This window comes from Chelonia mydas, chromosome 3 (assembly GCF_015237465.2).
Source record: "Chelonia mydas isolate rCheMyd1 chromosome 3, rCheMyd1.pri.v2, whole genome shotgun sequence".
Lineage (NCBI taxonomy): Eukaryota > Metazoa > Chordata > Testudines > Cheloniidae > Chelonia > Chelonia mydas.
The window spans coordinates 146,111,028-146,128,615 of record NC_057851.1 but is presented as its reverse complement, the minus strand read 5'-3'; the positions used below and the strand labels follow the sequence as shown (position 1 = coordinate 146,128,615).

General features: G+C 43.3%; 1 protein-coding gene across 1 annotated transcript in view; it reads right to left on the bottom strand.

Annotated features, from left to right (window-relative positions):
• Nucleotides 1-17,588, bottom strand: part of DNAH8 (dynein axonemal heavy chain 8) — a 612,643-nt gene that overhangs the window by 252,742 nt on the left and 342,313 nt on the right. The window contains exon 44 of the mRNA XM_037895538.2: nt 8,497-8,669. Coding sequence (XP_037751466.1) covers nt 8,497-8,669 — 173 coding nt within the window. The remainder of the gene's footprint in view (nt 1-8,496; nt 8,670-17,588) is intronic.

Here is a 17,588-nt window from a genome sequence, read left to right as displayed (position 1 = left end):
AGATGGGCACTACACATTAGCCTTTTTCCAGTCATCCAGGACCTCCCCCGATCGCTATCAGTTTTCAAAGATAATGGCCAATGGCTCTGCAATCACATCCACCAACTCCTTTAGCACCCTCGGATGCAGTGCATCCAGCCCCATGGACTTGTGCTCGTCCAGCTTTTTTAAATAGTTTGGAACCACTTCTTTCTCCACAGAGGGCTGGTCACCTCCTCCCCACGCTGTGCTGCCCAGTGCAGTAGTCTGGGAGCTGACCTTGTTCGTGAAGACAGAGGCAAAAAAAGCATTTACTACATTAGCTTTTTCCACATCCTCTGTCACTAGGTTGCCTCCTGCATTCAGTAAGGGGCCCACACTTTCCTTGACCTTCTTCTGGTTGCTAAAATACCTGAAGAAACCCTTCTTGTTACTCTTAACATCCCTTGCTAGCTGCAACTCGAAGTGTGATTTGGCCTTCCTGATGTCATTCCTGCATGCCTGAGCAATATTTTTATATTCCTCCCTGGTCATTTGTCCAATCTTCCACTTCTTGTAAGCTTCTTTTTTGTTTTTAAGATCAGCAAGGATTTCACTGTTAAGCCAAGCTGGTCGCCTGCCATATTTACTATTCTTTCTACACATCAGGATGGTTTGTTCCTGCAACCTCAATAAGGATTCTTTATAATATAGCCAGCTCTCCTGCTCTCCTTTCCCCCTCATGTTATTCTCCTAGGGGATCCTGCCCATCAATTCCCTGAGGGAGTCAAAGTCTGCTTTTCTGAAGTCCAGGGTCTGTATTCTGCTGCTCTCCTTTCTTCCTTGTGTCAGGATCCTGAACTCAACCATCTCATGGTCACTGCCTCATGTAGAAGGGTGAGCTGACAACAGAATGGATGAAAGGCTGGCCTGCCCCTGAGGTAGTCTTGCAGCTGAGAGCTTGTAAATGCATCATAGAATGCAAATTACCTGATTGCCAGTGCCTTACACATGGACTCAAATGCTCTCTAGCACATATTTTGCAAATGTGTGATAACATGGATGTGACAGTATGGAGGACAGTTCAGATAACGAAGATGAGGATACAAATGGAGAGGACATTCTAGTCAGCTGCTGAATACTGGATTGTTAGTGGGTTAACCTTTCACATTATTATGGGCTTGATACATCACTCAATGTAGTTATGGCAGAACATACAATAATATTAGTAGCATTGAGAAAGCATCAACAACACGGAAAGATACATTTCTGTTAATTTTGTAGTATTTAGATGGGGGAGTGGAATTAATTACATGTTTTGTATATAAAGAGTTGAAATTAATGTCTTCAACATGATACCAAAATGCTCCTTTTTGCTTACTACTGAACAATGTGTTGAATAATATAATCAAGTTTGTTTCCTTTCACTTAAGTCATTACATAACAAATCGGCTTATTAGGAATTTTTTCAAAAATTGATAGCTAACCAGAAAAACAAATAAAACCTCTAAACGGGCTCAGTTCTACCACTAAGTTACTCTTCAGGAAGATCCACCATAAATCTGTTGACACAAAGCTGTTTAAAATTCAGGAAGAGATTTTTTCCCCCACCCAAATTGGCACCAATGTGCAATTTTCTTATGGTTTAGTTCGTAATTATGTACCTGGAGTTCCAGGAGAATACTTGACTGCAAATTCACACTCTTGGGAGTGGTACCATCAGAACCACTTATCAGGAAGGGGCTGTGCAGATGCCCTCTCACAGATTTGGATGTTCAAAGTAAGATTACATAATGGACCTAAGCGCTAACAGGCCTCAGTTTTTCCAACAATTTGAAACGTGTATTTCATGCCTGATTTCAAGTCACAGGAGTAGGAAAATCAGTTAATTGAAGATATGGCAAGGGATAATGGAATACCAAGAGCTGGAAAACTCTGTGACTAAGGGAAGTGACTTCAATGCTTGTACACGAATGCAAGGAGTCTGGGAAATAAAATGGAGGAACTGGAACAACTAGTGCAATAGGTCAAACCGGATATTATAGAAACATGGTAGAATAGCACTCAGATGGATGCACAACTGAATCATAGAATCATAGAATATCAGGGTTGGAAGGGACCTCAGGAGGTCATCTAGTCCAACCCCCTGCTCAAAGCAGGACCAATCCCCAACTAAATCATCCCAGCCAGGGCTTTGTCAAGCCTGACCTTAAAAACTTCCAAGGAAGGAGATTCCACCACCTCCCTAGGTAACGCATTCCAGTGTTTCACCACCCTCCTGGTGAAAAAGTTTTTCCTAATATCCAACCTAAACCTCCCCCACTGCAACTTGAGACCATTATTCCTTGTCCTGTCCTCTTCTACCACTGAGAATAGTCTAGAACCATCCTCTCTGGAACCACCTCTCAGGTAGTTGAAAGCAGCTATCAAATCCCCCCTCATTCTTCTCTTCTGCAGACTCAACAATCCCAGTTCCCTCAGCCTCTCCTCATAAGTCATGTGTTCCAGACCCCTAATCATTTTTGTTGCCCTTCGCTGGACTCTCTCCAATTTATCCACATCCTTCTTGTAGTGTGGGGCCCAAAACTGGACACAGTACTCCAGATGAGGCCTCACCAATGTCGAATAGAGGGGAACGATCACGTCCCTCGATCTGCTCGCTATGCCCTTACTTATACATCCCAAAATGGCATTGGCCTTCTTGGCAACAAGGGCACACTGCTGACTCATATCCAGCTTCTCGTCCACTGTCACCCCTAGGTCTTTTTCGGCAGAACTGCTGCCTAGCCATTCAGTCCCTAGTCTGTAGCTGTGCATTGGGTTCTTCCGTCCTAAGTGCAGGACCCTGCACTTATCCTTATTGAACCTCATCGGGTTTCTTTTGGTCCAATCCTCCAATTTGTCTAGGTCCCTCTGTATCCTATCTCTGCCCTCCAGTGTATCTACCACTCCTCCCAGTTTAGTATCATCCACAAATTTGCTGAGAGTGCAATCCACACCATCCTCCAGATCATTTATGAAGATATTGAACAAAACCGGCCCCAGGACCGACCCCTGGGGCACTCCACTTGACACCGGCTGCCAACTAGACATGGAGCCATTGATCACTACCCGTTGAGCCCGACAATCTAGCCAACTTTCTACCCACCTTATAGTACATTCATCCAGCCCATACTTCTTTAACTTGCTAACAAGAATACTGTGGGAGACCGTGTCAAAAGCTTTGCTAAAGTCAAGAAACAATACAGCCACTGCTTTCCCTTCATCCACAGAATCAGTAATCTCATCATAGAAGGCGATTAGATTAGTCAGGCATGACCTTCCCTTGGTGAATCCATGCTGACTGTTCCTGATCACTTTCCTCTCGTGTAAGTGCTTCAGGATTGATTCCTTGAGGACCTGCTCCATGATTTTTCCGGGGACTGAGGTGAGGCTCACTGGCCTGTAGTTCCCAGGATCCTCCTTCTTCCCTTTTTTAAAGATTGGCACTACATTAGCCTTTTTCCAGTCATCCGGGACTTCCCCCGTTCGCCACGAGTTTTCAAAGATAATGGCCAATGGCTCTGCAATCACATCCGCCAATTCCTTTAGCACTCTCGGATGCAACTCGTCCGGCCCCATGGACTTGTGCACGTCCAGCTTTTTTAAATAGTCCCTAACCACCTCTTTCTCCACAGAGGGCTGGCCATCTACTCCCCATGTTGCGATGCCCAGCGCAGCAGTCTGGGAGCTGTCCTTGTTAGTGAAGACAGAGGCAAAAAAAGCATTGAGCACATTAGCTTTTTCCACATCCTCTGTCACTAGGTTGCCTCCCTCATTCAGTAAGGGGCCCACACTTTCCTTGGCTTTCTTCTTGTTGCCAACATACCTGAAGAAACCCTTCTTGTTACTCTTGACTCTTGGTTGGAAAAGCATACTCAGAATCGTTATCGATGGTACAGAGTCAAGCGGAAAGGCCACATCAAATGGGGTCCTACAGGGATCTGTCCTGGGTCTGGTTCTATTTGGTATCTTCATATATGATTTGAATACTGGCATAGAGAGTCCACTTATAAAGTTTGCAGCTACCAAGCGGGGAGGAATTGAAAGCACTTTGGAAGACAGGATTAGAATTCAAAATGATGATTGACAAACTAGAGAAACCAATTAAAATAAATAGGATTAAATTCAATAAGGACAAATGCAAAATACTACACTTAGGAAGGATCAACAGCACGAATACAAAATGGAAAATGACTGCCTAGGACAGAGTACTGTAGCAAAGGATCTGGGCATAGGCGACAACCCCCGCACCCCCGGTTCCACCCGACTCCGCCCCCTCCCTGCCCCTATTGGACTCCTTCCCCAAATCCCCGCCCTGGCCCCACCTCTTCTTCACCTCCTCCCCTGAGCACGCTGCGTTCCCACTCCTCCCCTCTCCCTCCCACAGCTTGTTACACTGCGAAACAGCTGTTTTGCAGCAGCAAGCACTGCGAGGAGAAGCGGGGACGCAGCACACTCAGGGGAGGAGGCGGAGGCAAGCTGGGGTAGGCAGAGGAGCGGGGAGCTTGGCTGCCGATGGGTGCAGAGCACCCACTAATTTTTCCCTGTGGGTGCTCCAGCCCTGGAGCACCCACAGAGTTGGCGCCTATGGATCTGGGGGTCATAGTGGATCACAAACTAAACGAGTCAACTGTACATAAAAGGTTGTTATCAAGAAGAGGGTGAAAAATTGTTCTCCGTATCCACCAAGGACAGGACAAGAAATAATGGGCTTAAATTGCAGTAAGAGATTTAGGTTAGACAACAGGAAAAACTTCCTTCTGTAATGGTAGTTAAGCACTGGAACAAAATTACCTAGGGAGGTTGTGGAATCTCTGTCATTGGAGGTTTTTAAGAACAGGTAGACAAGCACCAGTCGGGGATGGTCCAGATAATACTTATTCCTGCCTCTGTGCAAGGGACTGGACTAAATGACCTAACTGTGGTCCTTTCCAGGCCTACATTTATGATTCTTAGGAAAAATCAGTAACTAGTTTTCAGCTGTAGTGAGGGGTTTATATCAATTCATATTGGTTTACATTTTCAAGGTAATCTTCACAAGCAAAAGAGCTGGAAACTTTAACTTAATGAAAAGATGTATTTTTACTTTAGATTTTTATGTCCCATACCCTGTGAAGGAGTGATCAACTCCCATCAGGCACATCCCTGGGTGGCAGCTAGGGGAATATCCCTGCATATGCCAGACAATTACAAAGATCCAAATAAGGAGTCTCAGAACAACTGGAGGCATCTCTGAGCAGGATGTGTTGGGTATCTGGTGGAGTGGCTCCTTCCATGAAATACCACACCGGTCCTATGAAAAGGACATCAAGGTGATTAAAGATCACCTTAAAATAAGTCTTGCTGGGGCAGATGAGCTCACTAACCTAGGGAGGCAGCTCAGCTAGAAGAAGGGGAAGTTGATCCATAAAGCTTGTCCAATAGATATGCTCATGTGAACTAATGTCCAGGTCAAGTGTACCTCAGAGTGAGCTCTGCAAGTGATGTACAAAAGCCTTGCCTGACTTGTAACCTGGACTAGGGCCACTAAATTTAAAGAAGTGAGTAAGCTGAGCTATGCAAGTTGGAACATGGAAATGCTGACTGGAAGAAGTTTGGAACTATGTGAGGTCTTAGAGAAGAGTAAATCTGACATATGAACAAGAGACTAAATGGAGAGATTGTAAAGTTCAGATGCTGGAGGAGGGTTACAAAAATCTACTATTCAGTGAGTTCAACCTCCTGAAATGGTGTTGGAGTTATTTTGGATGAAACTATGCAGAGGCATGTGATAGACGCTACCAGAATGACCGATGAGTGTTAAACTGTGGTGAGAAGAAGTGACTATCCACACAGTAAATGGGTATGCACCACAGTTAGGAGATGATCAAAAGGTAAGAGGAGTTTTTCAATGAATTGTTGTGCTTTATTGGAAACATACCACACATACCACCCAAAGGTCAGGCTTGACAAAGCCCTGGCTGGGATGATTTAGTTGGGGATTGGTCCTGCTTTGAGCAGGGGATTGGACTAGATTTGTGCCAAGAAGAAGTACAATTGATGCCATAATTGCTGTATGAATCCTCATGGAGTAGCACAGAGAAAAGAAACGGCAACTGGGCATGGTCTTTGTGGATTTGGAGAAGGCATACAATTGTGTACCAAAAGAATTAACTTGCTGAATGTCCATCTTATTGAGGATATGTATAATGGTGACTACTGTAGTCAAAACCAAATGGAGCTACAGCAGAGAATTTCCAGTCAATATTGGCCTACCCCAGGGGTTAGCATTGTGGTTTTTTGTCTGTAGTTGTCTTCAAAGGAAACCACCATGGACTATGTTGTGTGTTGATAAGAACATAAGAATGGCCATACTGGTCAGACCAAAGGTCCATCCAGCCCAGTATCCTGTCTACCAACAGTGGCCAATGCCAGAGAGAGTGAACCTAACAGGTAATGATCATGTGATCTCTCTCCTGCCATCCATCTCCACCCTCTGACAAACAGAGGCTAGGGACACCATTCCTTACCCATCCTGGCTAATAGCCATTAATGGACTTAACCTCCATGAATTTATCCAGTTCTCTTTTAAACCCTGTTATAGTCCTAGCCTTCACAACCTCCTCAGGCAAAGAGTTCCACAGGTTGACTGTGCGCTGAGTGAAGAAGAACTTCCTTTTATTTGTTTTAAACCTGCTACCCATTAATTTCATTTGGTGGCCCCTAGTTCTTACATTATGGGAACAAGTAAATAACTTTTCCTTATTCACTTTCTCCAAACCACTCGTGATTTTATATATCTCTATCATATCCCCCCTTAGTCTCCTCTTTTCCAAGCTGAAAAGTCCTAGCCTCTTTAATCTCTCCTCATATGGGACCTGTTCCAAACCCCTAATCATTTTAGTTTTCCTTTTCTGAACCTTTTCTCATGCCAGCATATCTTTTTTGAGATGAGGGGACCACACCTGTATGCAGTATTCAAGATGTGGGCGTACCATGGATTTATAAAAGGACAATAAGATATTCTCTGTCTTATTCTCTATCCCTTTTTTAACGATTCCTAACATCCCATTTGCTTTTTTGACGACCGCTGTATACTGTGTGGACGTCTTCAGAGAACTATCCACGATGACTCCAAGATCTTTCTCCTGATTAGTTGTAGCTAAATTAGCCCCCATCATACTGTATGTATAGTTGGGGTTATTTTTTCCAATGTGCATTACTTTACATTTATCCGCATTAAATTTCATTTGCCATTTTGTTGCCCAATCACTTAGTTTTGTGAGATCTTTTTGAAGTTCTTTACAGTCTGCTTTGGTCTTAACTATCTTGATGACTTAGTGATGTGCACAGAAGATTGCTAGACCCTGCAAATCAAATTTAAACAGTGGCAACAGAGTTTTCAGTAGAGAGGATTTAGAGTGAGTATTGGTAAGACTGAGGCTATGATAGCTTAGGCAGGAGGACCCACAATAAAAAGATATTACAGGCAGAGAGCTTAGAAAAGTGAAAGAACTGAAATACCTAGGATCAATGGTTGGTAACAGTGGTGTCCTCCTAAGTGATGCCTAGCATTGTTTCAAAGCCACAGTATAAATGGTGGGAGCTGACCCCAGTTCTCTGTAATAAAGAGATGTCCATGAAGGTAAAACTGTAATTCAACCCACTCTAATGTATGGAACAGAGACGTGGCCAGCCACCAGAAAAGGAATCATCCACCACAGAAATTAAGATGTTGAGATGGTCAAATGGTTCGATGTTCTGTGATAAAAAAATGAAATGAGGTTGGGAGGCGCCTAATGCAGATTGTCCCAATTGAAGACAAGTGAGTGAGATGAGGATACATTGGTATAGACATATCCAGTGAAGACCCAAAAGTTACATTGGTAGGAGGATCCTTGCAATGATCATGGATAGAAGATCACCAAGGAGGAGGCCAAAGACTCAGTACATGGACCAGATATCAGTGGACCTTAGAGAGAGACCAGTTTTCATGACAGCCAGGTGCACAATCATGAGTATTGGAAGAAAGCTACAAAAATTGCTGATCGTGAATAGGGAAGTAACAAGAAGGAAGAAGAAGAGATTTCTAGGTCCCCCACATCAAATTGTTGAGCCAAGTCCAGGAGTCTCTTGGGCCTCAAATACCAATTCTACCATCAAGTTATCATTATATAATATAATACTTCCTAAATGATAACATATTATACTAATATAAACACATTTCTGCTGTTAATTAAATCATTGTTGAGAAGAGTGAAGACATCATATTTCTGTAGGAGTTATAAAGTATGTAGATTAGGGAGAGTCTATTTTATTAAATGAAAAAGAGGTGTGGATGCCTATTTAAACACACAGGTAGACATTCATTACATGTTCTGGAACACAATGTACAATTTTACATTTACAGCAGTCCAGAGTATGACTCTGTGGAGATATTATATAAAAGAAGCTACTCTGCATGTTAAACATTTTTTGGGCTTCTCCCCCAACCTCAAGAAAAACATTGTTTCTCACCTATCAGTCAGAGGAGTTATAACCAGACGATCAGTGCATCCCAGAAATTCATTTTGGTAAATAAAATCAACATTTGTAATGGATACCCAAACTTGATCCACATCTTCCTTAAAATAAAATCGACTCTGCTTTAGCCATTCAAAATCAGTTACTGACTTGATATGCATTTTTACCTTAAACAAAAAGAAAAATAAGCCATAAATTACAGATGCACAGTATCCCAGTATTATGTCTTATATAACGAGTAACTGCATTAGAATAATAAAGATAGAACATTTCACTATACTTGCATGATCACCTGTTTCAAGCTTTGGTAGGAGTAAAACTGAAAACATTTCTGCACTGCATAAAGAACTTATTTTTAAAGTTTATAATTCAGAAAATGTTCTGATAATTTGAATCCATATACAAAACCTATTATTCACGTACAGTAAAGCTCCCACTGCTTTAACAGGAACACACAAAGCAAGACCATGAGGGACAAACAAAATGCAGATATCGTAAATCAGCAGCTGATGTGTATAACTGGCTTAAAAAATTGTCATTAGCTCTGTGCATGTCCATTCCCCTTGCACTGTTTCAGAACAGTCTGAAGGCCAAGCTGCAACTGCCATAAGGGCCAAAACACAGCAGGTCAGCGTGACACAGGGATGTTTTGGCCTACACCTCTTTTCTCCAGAGACGCTTTTTTCCTTCCTCTTGCTATGTGCACAGTAATAACAGTAAGGACATATCTACACTGCAATCCAAAGTGTGGTTGCAGAACGCTTAGGCACACTTACACAGTAGCTTTACCAAGTGGCATTGGAACAATTTTTATAGTGGGGGTGCTGAAAGCCATTGAACAAAACTGTAAACCCTGTATATGATGGAAACCACTTCAAGCCACGGGGTGCTGCTGCACCCAGCATCCCTGGCTTTACCTGGGCTAGCACGGATAAAAATAGTAGTGTAGACGCAGCAGTATGAGGTTCAGTAGCTGCAACCACACTTTGGATTGCAGTGCAGACACACCCTAAATGGTATAAGAGCCCCTATGTCAGCTTCATGCCACTGCAGAATCCCCTCAGTAAGTGGGCCGGTTAAAATGGGTTTACAAATCGTTCATGCCAGAGGAGCAGCATACTTCAGGCTAGCCCACACAGGCACAGAGGACTTACAACATATTGTTATGCTGGTGGTGGGGAGGGTTGGACAAAACCTCACCGAAGCTGGTAGGTGTAACTGCTGCCTTTCATTCATTTTAAATGAAACAATGAAATTCCTAAATTTGAGTAGAAGCTGAACCAGGTGGCCCAAAGCTATTTGCTGGTGACCGATATAGCAAACACAGGGGCTGCGGTTTTGATTGGTTGAGCTCTGTGCATCTGCGTGTGAGAGGAACAGCAGAAACAGAGAGAAGGACACAGAGCAAAGAAGCCCCAGACACAGCCAGAGAAGTCCTGATAAAGTGACACTGAGGAACAAACGCTAAGAGACTTCTTGGGTAAAGTCCTGGCTGAAAAAGGCACGGAAATATGAGCAAAGAAACTATCTCCTGTATGATATCTGCTATGTTCATGGAAACAGGACTTTGTATATTCTTTATAAATTAACAGGATTGCATCAAAATACCTTCTACATTAATTTCTCCTCCTAATGGAGACTGACTAGATCATGAAAATTAGCTAAATGCTTGTGTAAAAAAGGGGTAACAATATTACTAAGCAAGTTTATTCAAGTCTTAGAAGAGAGACTACTTATAAATGGAATCCTCCAAAATTAACATTCTTAGTAGTGCTATAGTATATATATAGGTAAACCACAATTATTGAAGACTGATTATCTCAATTTTGGATTATCCAACATTTGTTTCTTCATCACGAATATTTATTTCATAAACTGAAATGGTTGTCTAAAGTTTTCAGATATCATGTGAGACATTTGGATAATCAAGGTTTATTTTGTGTATACACAGGTGGAGTACAAACAGATACCTATGGTTAAGGTTGTGATTTTAAACTTTTTCTTGTAAATATTACAAGAATATACAAATTGCCTAAATATTCTAGTCCAAAATATCGTTTTGTGAAAAGTTTCAGAAAAATTAAACCTCGGTCAATGTTCCAATAATTTGAAAAAAATTAAATAGTGCAGGCATTTATGGGTATAAAAAAAGAATGTAAAACCCCACAAGGCAAAAAACCCAACTTTTGCCATTATAACAAAATTGATTGACAGTTCTAGGTTTTCAGCAGAAGGGATTAAAAACTTTACATTTGGCATAGCATAGAGATAGTTAAAATGTGTGGGTTTTTTATGGTCTCAGACATAAGCGTTTAAAAAACATCTCTATTGCAACATTAGCCTGGATACAAGACTGATACAATTTTTTTAAATAATTGTATACCAATATTCTATTGACACTGACCTTTGTGTGTATAAATACTTTGTTTCACACAGCAGACAGATGCATACTGAATGAAATAATGCTCAAATTTCAACTTTCTAACCCCACTCATTTGGTGCTAGACCTGTTTAAAAATTGGCATTTTTCCTTCAAATAGATTTATTTACACTATCCTCCTCAAAAAAAGAGTATCTAGAATATGTGTATATGTGTTTTTGTATACAATGTGTATGTGGGCTTACTTTCATATTTCTATGCTTTTGTGTATTTGCATTCAGGAGCCATGCATCATTTTGGTAGCCTTATCTGTTTTGAACCAACATTTTGTGTGAATTTCCTTGTTTTTTAAACGGACACTGTCCCCCACAAGCCATGGGGTCCTCTGCTTCCCATCTCTGCTAACCCCCAAGTCCATTGGCTCCTGTGGCCCCTGGATTTCCAACCCACTGTGTTCCCAGTACTCCCTCTCCTCAGCCTCCTGTTTTCCCTGCACAGCACATGGTCCTCATTCAGCCTTGTCCCTATCCCCATGGGCCCCACTGCTCTATGTGTAGCGGGAGTGCTGGAGATCTGAAAAACAATGGATGGGGAGCCACAAAACATGCAACGTAGGAACCCATGAGACTGGCAGTGCCAGAGAGTAGAGCACAAGTGATGAACGCTCTCTGCTGTCCCCCAGCCACACATCACTTCTCTCTAATCAAGAAGGAAATTACTTACCTTAAGTAACCAGAGTTCTTTGAGATGTGTTGTTTACATGTGTTCTACTACTGGTGTGCATGCACCTCATGCACTGGATATCAGAACACTTTAACCAGCAGTGTCTGTTGGTCGCACCTGCTCCCTCATGTCCTCGAGCCTCTCCCTCCACAAGGGAACAGAGCAACAAACCAATCATCAGGTCCTGTGCAACTATCAAGTCCAGCAGATGTGAGGAAAGGATGGTAGGTCTTCGAACACAAACAACACATCTCAAAGAACTCCATTTACTAACCGTATTTTTTTCTTCAAGTGCTTGTTTACACATGTTCTACTTCTGGTGACTCTCCAGCAGAATGTAATAGATAGACTCGCAGTACCCTCCTCTAAATAAACAAAGACTGCAACACAGCACTCCCAAATTGGGCATCTGAATGAGATGCCTAAACGAGAGAGTAATGGCTAGTGAAGATATATATTCTACTTCAAGTAGCAGCCCTACATATACTAGCTATGGGCATTCCCCTAAAACAGACTGCAGAAGAGGCCTGTGCTCTGGCAGAATGTGACATAACATGATCTGGGAGTTCTAAACTGGCCACCACATGACTTTATAGACTGTGACATCCAATTCAAGATTTGAGGCTGCCTAACCTTGGATCTCTTCATAGTTAATAGCCTAGGGACTGCCTGATTTTTTATTTTATTTATTTATTTATTTTTGGCTAGCACAAAACCAATCATAGAAATGCAGGGCTGGAAGGGACCCGGAAGTCATCAAGTCCAGCCCCCTGTGTTGTGGCAGGACCAAGTAAATCTAGACCCTCCCTGCCAGGTGTTTGTCCAATCTGCTTAAAAACCTCCAACGTTGAGGATTCCACAACCTCCCTTGGAAGCCTATTCCAGAGCTTAACTATCCTTATAATGAGAAACTATTTCCTAATATCTAACCTTGCTACAGACTACAGCCATTACTTCTTTCCCTACCTGCGGTGGACATGGAGTACAATTGCTCACAATTCCCTTTATAACAGCCCTTAACTTATTTGACAACTGTTATCTGGTCCCCTCTGTCCCCCCTCAGTCTTCCTTTCACAAAGCTAAACAAATGTCCGTTTTTTTAACCTTTCCTCATAATTCAGGTTTTCTAGGCCTTTTCTCATTTTTGTTCTCCTTTGGACTCTCTCCAATTTGTCCACATCTTTCCTAAAGAGTGATGCCCAGAATTGGACACAGTATTCCAGCTGATGCCTCACCAGTGCCAAGTAGAGTGGGACAATTACCTCCCATGTCTTACATAGGACACTCCTGTTAATACACCCCAGAATATTAGCCTTTTTTCACAACTGCAGCATATTGTTCACTCATTCAGAGCTCAGAGAACATTCAGAGTTTGTAACACAGCCTCAACCTTGGTTGTATGAGTCTTTGGGGGGAAAAGCTATGTGAATGGACTGATTTAAATGAAAATCATACCCTGAATTTCTTCTGAAAGTAATTTATGGCCACACTAACTTTATCGCTGTGAAAAATTGTATATGAAGGGTTCACATGAGCTTCAAATCATAAACCCTGCATGCCAATGTAATTGCAATGAGGACTGCTGTCTTCATAGACAACTGGAGTAATGGGCATGAGGCTAATGGCTCCAATGGAGGTCCCAACAAATTGGTAAGTACCACATTAAGATTCCAATATGGAGAAGGTGGTCTTATCAGAGGGGGAAAATAAACTTTCAGAAGACCTTTCACAAACATTTTAAGATAAAAAAACAATAAAAAACAAAAACAAAACATTGTGGTCTTTATAACATGGCTGGCTGCATCCTGAGCACCCCCTAGACACCAGAGATTGCTCTGCAGCACCCTGCCTCAATTTCTTCTTCAGGGCCACTTAAGAATGCCACACAGTCTCCCTCATCCAATCACAGCCCTTCTTGGGGTCTGTTTTTTGTTATCAAAGTTCCAAAAACAAAAAAAATGCCACCCAGCCTTAAGTTAGGCACTGCCCCTCTTCCCAAGGGTACTGTCCATTATTGCTCTCTGAGCATCTGGAGAAGATGCAAAGACCTGGACTGCTTGCCTTCTCCTAAAGGAAGAACAAAACAAACTTTCAGCTGGGTTTTCTTACTCAATCACAACTCCCTTTCTTGGAACCACTGCAGGAGTCTCTCTCTCGCTCTCTCTCTCCCCCTGAAGCTTCACTTCACAGTTCCCCTTCTAACTCTGCCCTCACTGAAACTCCCTTTGACTCTTTATAATATAGGTATAGACCCACCCTTTCAATTAGCTCAACTGGAAGCACCTACTCTAGTACAAGGGAGCTGGATCTATTTTAAACACAGGGGCCAGCCACCCTGTGACCATCTTGAATTGGTGGATGATGTGCAGAGATAGCACCCATGTAAGTATTTAATGAACTAAGCGACAAACCAGAGGTTACGAAAAATAGATATGCAAGCATATGAGGGATTGATGTCTCATGGAGAAAGATTATGTTGGCAAACCCAGAAGCAAAAACACTTCCATTTTGCAGTATAAGTTGTCCTTGTAGATCGTAAGTCTACCACCAGCCACACTGCAAAGCCAGAGAGTTTGGGGAGGAAGGGGAAGGATCATTGGGTATTGTGTTCGGTGGGGAGAAATAAGTGGTGCTGGTGATGTGGGGAAGGCAGGCTGGACTGCATGGAGTCCTGTCTTCCATAGCTATACCTAAGCCACTGGCTCCATGGTTAAAGGTTTTTCCTTCACCTCGTTCTTGCCCACCCCTCAACCCTCTTTGGTTCCTATGCCTCCCCGCTGTCTATTCCTCTCTGACCCACCAGCTCTTGTGACCCTTAGCTTTCTGGTCACCAGTGTCCTTGGTTCTTCATATCACTCAGTCCACTGTCAACTCTCTTCCTTGCTTCTGAGGGCTACCTGTCAGTCTCTCCAGACTTATGGGCCCTCTTGTTTTGTAGGGCAGGGAACACCAAGAGCAGGGGTCCAGTAGCCCAGCCTGCCTTTCCACCTCACCCAATTTCTCTTCTTCCTCCTTTCCCCTACCACAATCTTGTTTTTTCTCCTTATCCCCTCAAAACTTCCACTAGCCTTATAAAGACAAAGTAGCAATCCCATTCGAATACGTTTCCCATAGTTCATCAAAGAAGAGCTCCTCTTCTGGCAAACCACCATACATAAGACTGGCCTCGTCAGTAGCAGCCTTATGGGAGTAGGAAGTACAGGAACTCTGATGGAAGGGGTAGAAGCAAAGTAGCCCTTTCTGTCTCCCTCCTTCCATCCCCTGGTTCCTCCACTCCTCCAGTTTCTATTCCCTCTTGGCTCACCAGCTCCTGAGATCCTGGTTCACTTGTCCAATCTCTTCCCAGCACTCTCAGCCCTATTGCTCCCTTAGTTGTTTCCATCTCCATAAGCCCAAGAACTCTGCTGTTTCATTGGCAGAATACTGCAGAAAGCTGAGAAGCCCTCAGAAGCCAATGAGCAAGAGAGTCATTGAATTGGGGAGAGGAAGAAGTAGCCCGTGAGCGATGGAGTGTTGTGGAGCGACTATACCTACCGCCAAGTCTGTCTGAACCCCCTCCCAAAGCAACATTTCTCTTTTTCCCCCTCCCCACCCACATCCCCTTGAGGGCTCCCACCAGCTTCATAAGGAATGTAAAGCGGCAGTCCTAGTCTGACAAACATCTTTGTTTGCAGTGGGTTACCCATGTTGGTCCCAGGATATCAGAGAGACAAGGTAGGTGAGGTAAGACCTTTTATTGGACCAACTTCTGTTGGTGGAAGGTACAAACCTTCAAGCTAGATAGAGCTCTGCTTCAGTTCTGGGGAAGAAAACAAATTGTCTGACTAGTATTTAGCTCAGACACTCCACTTCCTTCTCCAAACTTGAAGAAGAATCTGTGTAGCTCGAAAGCTTGTACCTTCCACCAAAAGAAGTTGGTCCAATAAAAGGTCTTACCTCACTTACCTTGTCTCTCTCAAACTTCCTTTGGTTCATTAAATAAGAATTCCCCCTGTGATGAATCAAGGGAAGCTGGTCAGAAATACAAACTGAACTATTCTTTTACCATCACCACACACCCATCCAATCCCCCTTCCCAGCTCAGATTTTCTGTCACAAACAAAAGGTGAGTGTGTCAGAACCCAATTCCAAAAAGGAACATTCTAAACATGCTTTTGCCAAAATTTCTAAATCTTTTAGAGAAAAATAAGATGAGGAAGTTACTCACCTTGTGCAGTAACGATGGTTCTTCGAGATGTGTGTTCCTATGGGCGCTCCACTTTAGGTGTCTGTGTGCCCCTGCACCTCTAATCGGAGATTTTTGGTAGCAGTGTCCTGTTGAGCCCACACATGTGCTCTCCCTCCCTCGTGGTCTGCCTCGAGGCTATTTAGCACTGCACGGGCGAACCCCCCTCACTTCCTTCTCTACCACAGAGCCCTACAGAGAACTCTGAAGTAGAGGGGAGGAGGGCAGGTTGTGGAGCACCCATAGGGACACACATCTCAAAGAAACATCATTACTGCACAAGGTGAGTAACTTCCTCTTCTTCTTTGAGTAGTGTCCCTATGGGTGCTCCACTTTAGCTGACTCTGGAGCAGTACCCACCACTGGAAGCTGGGACTTCGGAGTGGAGTCTTTTACTACAGAGAGTACTGTGGAGTCGAAGATGGTGTCAGCGGCCAAATCTTCAGTGATTGCATAATGTTCTGCGAAAGTATGGACAGAGGCCCCAATCATTGCTCTATAGATTGGGGAGATAGGGGTATCCTATGGAATGTGATTGAGGTAGGAACTGATCTTATGGAGTGCATATGGACGGAAGCAAGTTGCACACTTGCTAAGTGATTAATGCAACTAGAGACCCATTTGGATAGTCTTTGAGGAGATATCACAGAGTTTTTGGATCTTTCTGTGGATGAAAGGAAGAGTTTAGGGGATTTCCTGAAGTCCTTAGTCCTGTCCAAGTAGAATGCTAATGTCCTTCTAATATCTAGCATATGCACAATTGTCTCCCAGTTGTCACAATGTGGTTTTGGGAGAAAACAGGGAGATGGATCTGTTGATTCATATGGAAAGTGCAGAAAAAGTAGGGAGAAACTTGGGATATGGCCTTAGAGTTACTTTGTCTTTAAAAAAAAAAAAAGGCCGTGAATGACGGGTGTGCCATCGGGGCCGCTATTTCTCCTATGTGCCTAGCTGAGGTGATGGCAATTAGAAAAGTTGTCGTCATGGACAGATGTAAGAGAGAACAAGTTGCCCTGGACTTGGAGGGAGGTCTAGTCCAAGCCCTGAGAACTAGATTAAAGTCCCAGGCTGGAGCAGGTGGTGTTACATGGGGGAAGAGAGTCCCAGTGCCCTTAAAGAATCTATGCATTAGTGGTTGAGCAAACTCCAAGTGGGAAGCCATTTTCACCATGAGATTTACCTTAAAGGAGCTGAGTGAGAGTTTAAAATGTGCAAAATCAGAGGGAGGAAAGATGAGTTTGGGTCTGTGCATTTGGAATGGTACAAACTTGGAATCGTTTCCATATTGTAGATAGGTATGTGGAGTGGTCAACTTGTGGTTGTGTTGCAACACGTGTTTCAGCTTGTCAGAGGATTCTGCCTCTAAGCCTTGGAACAAAGAAAGATCCAAGCCTGGAGACGGAGGACCCATGGGTTGGGATGAAGGGTCAGCCCATTGTTTTGAGAGAGCGGGTGGGGAATGGACTGATGTCAGAGGAACAGGAGGGCATATTGCCATCTGCATCAGGTAAGGGAGCCAGACTTGTCATAGTCAAGAGGGGCAAACATAATAACTCTCGCTTTGTTTCACTGAATTTTCAACAGAATCTTGGATAGAGCAGGAAACTGGGAAAAGACATACAAGTGGGCCCTGTCTGCTGGGAAGATGAGGGCAACTGCAAGTGAATGTTTCCCCAAACAGGCCCTGGAGCAGTAACAAGGACCTTTCTTGTTCCAATAAGTAGCAAAGAGATCCATAGGCCGGGTTCCCCAAAGGGT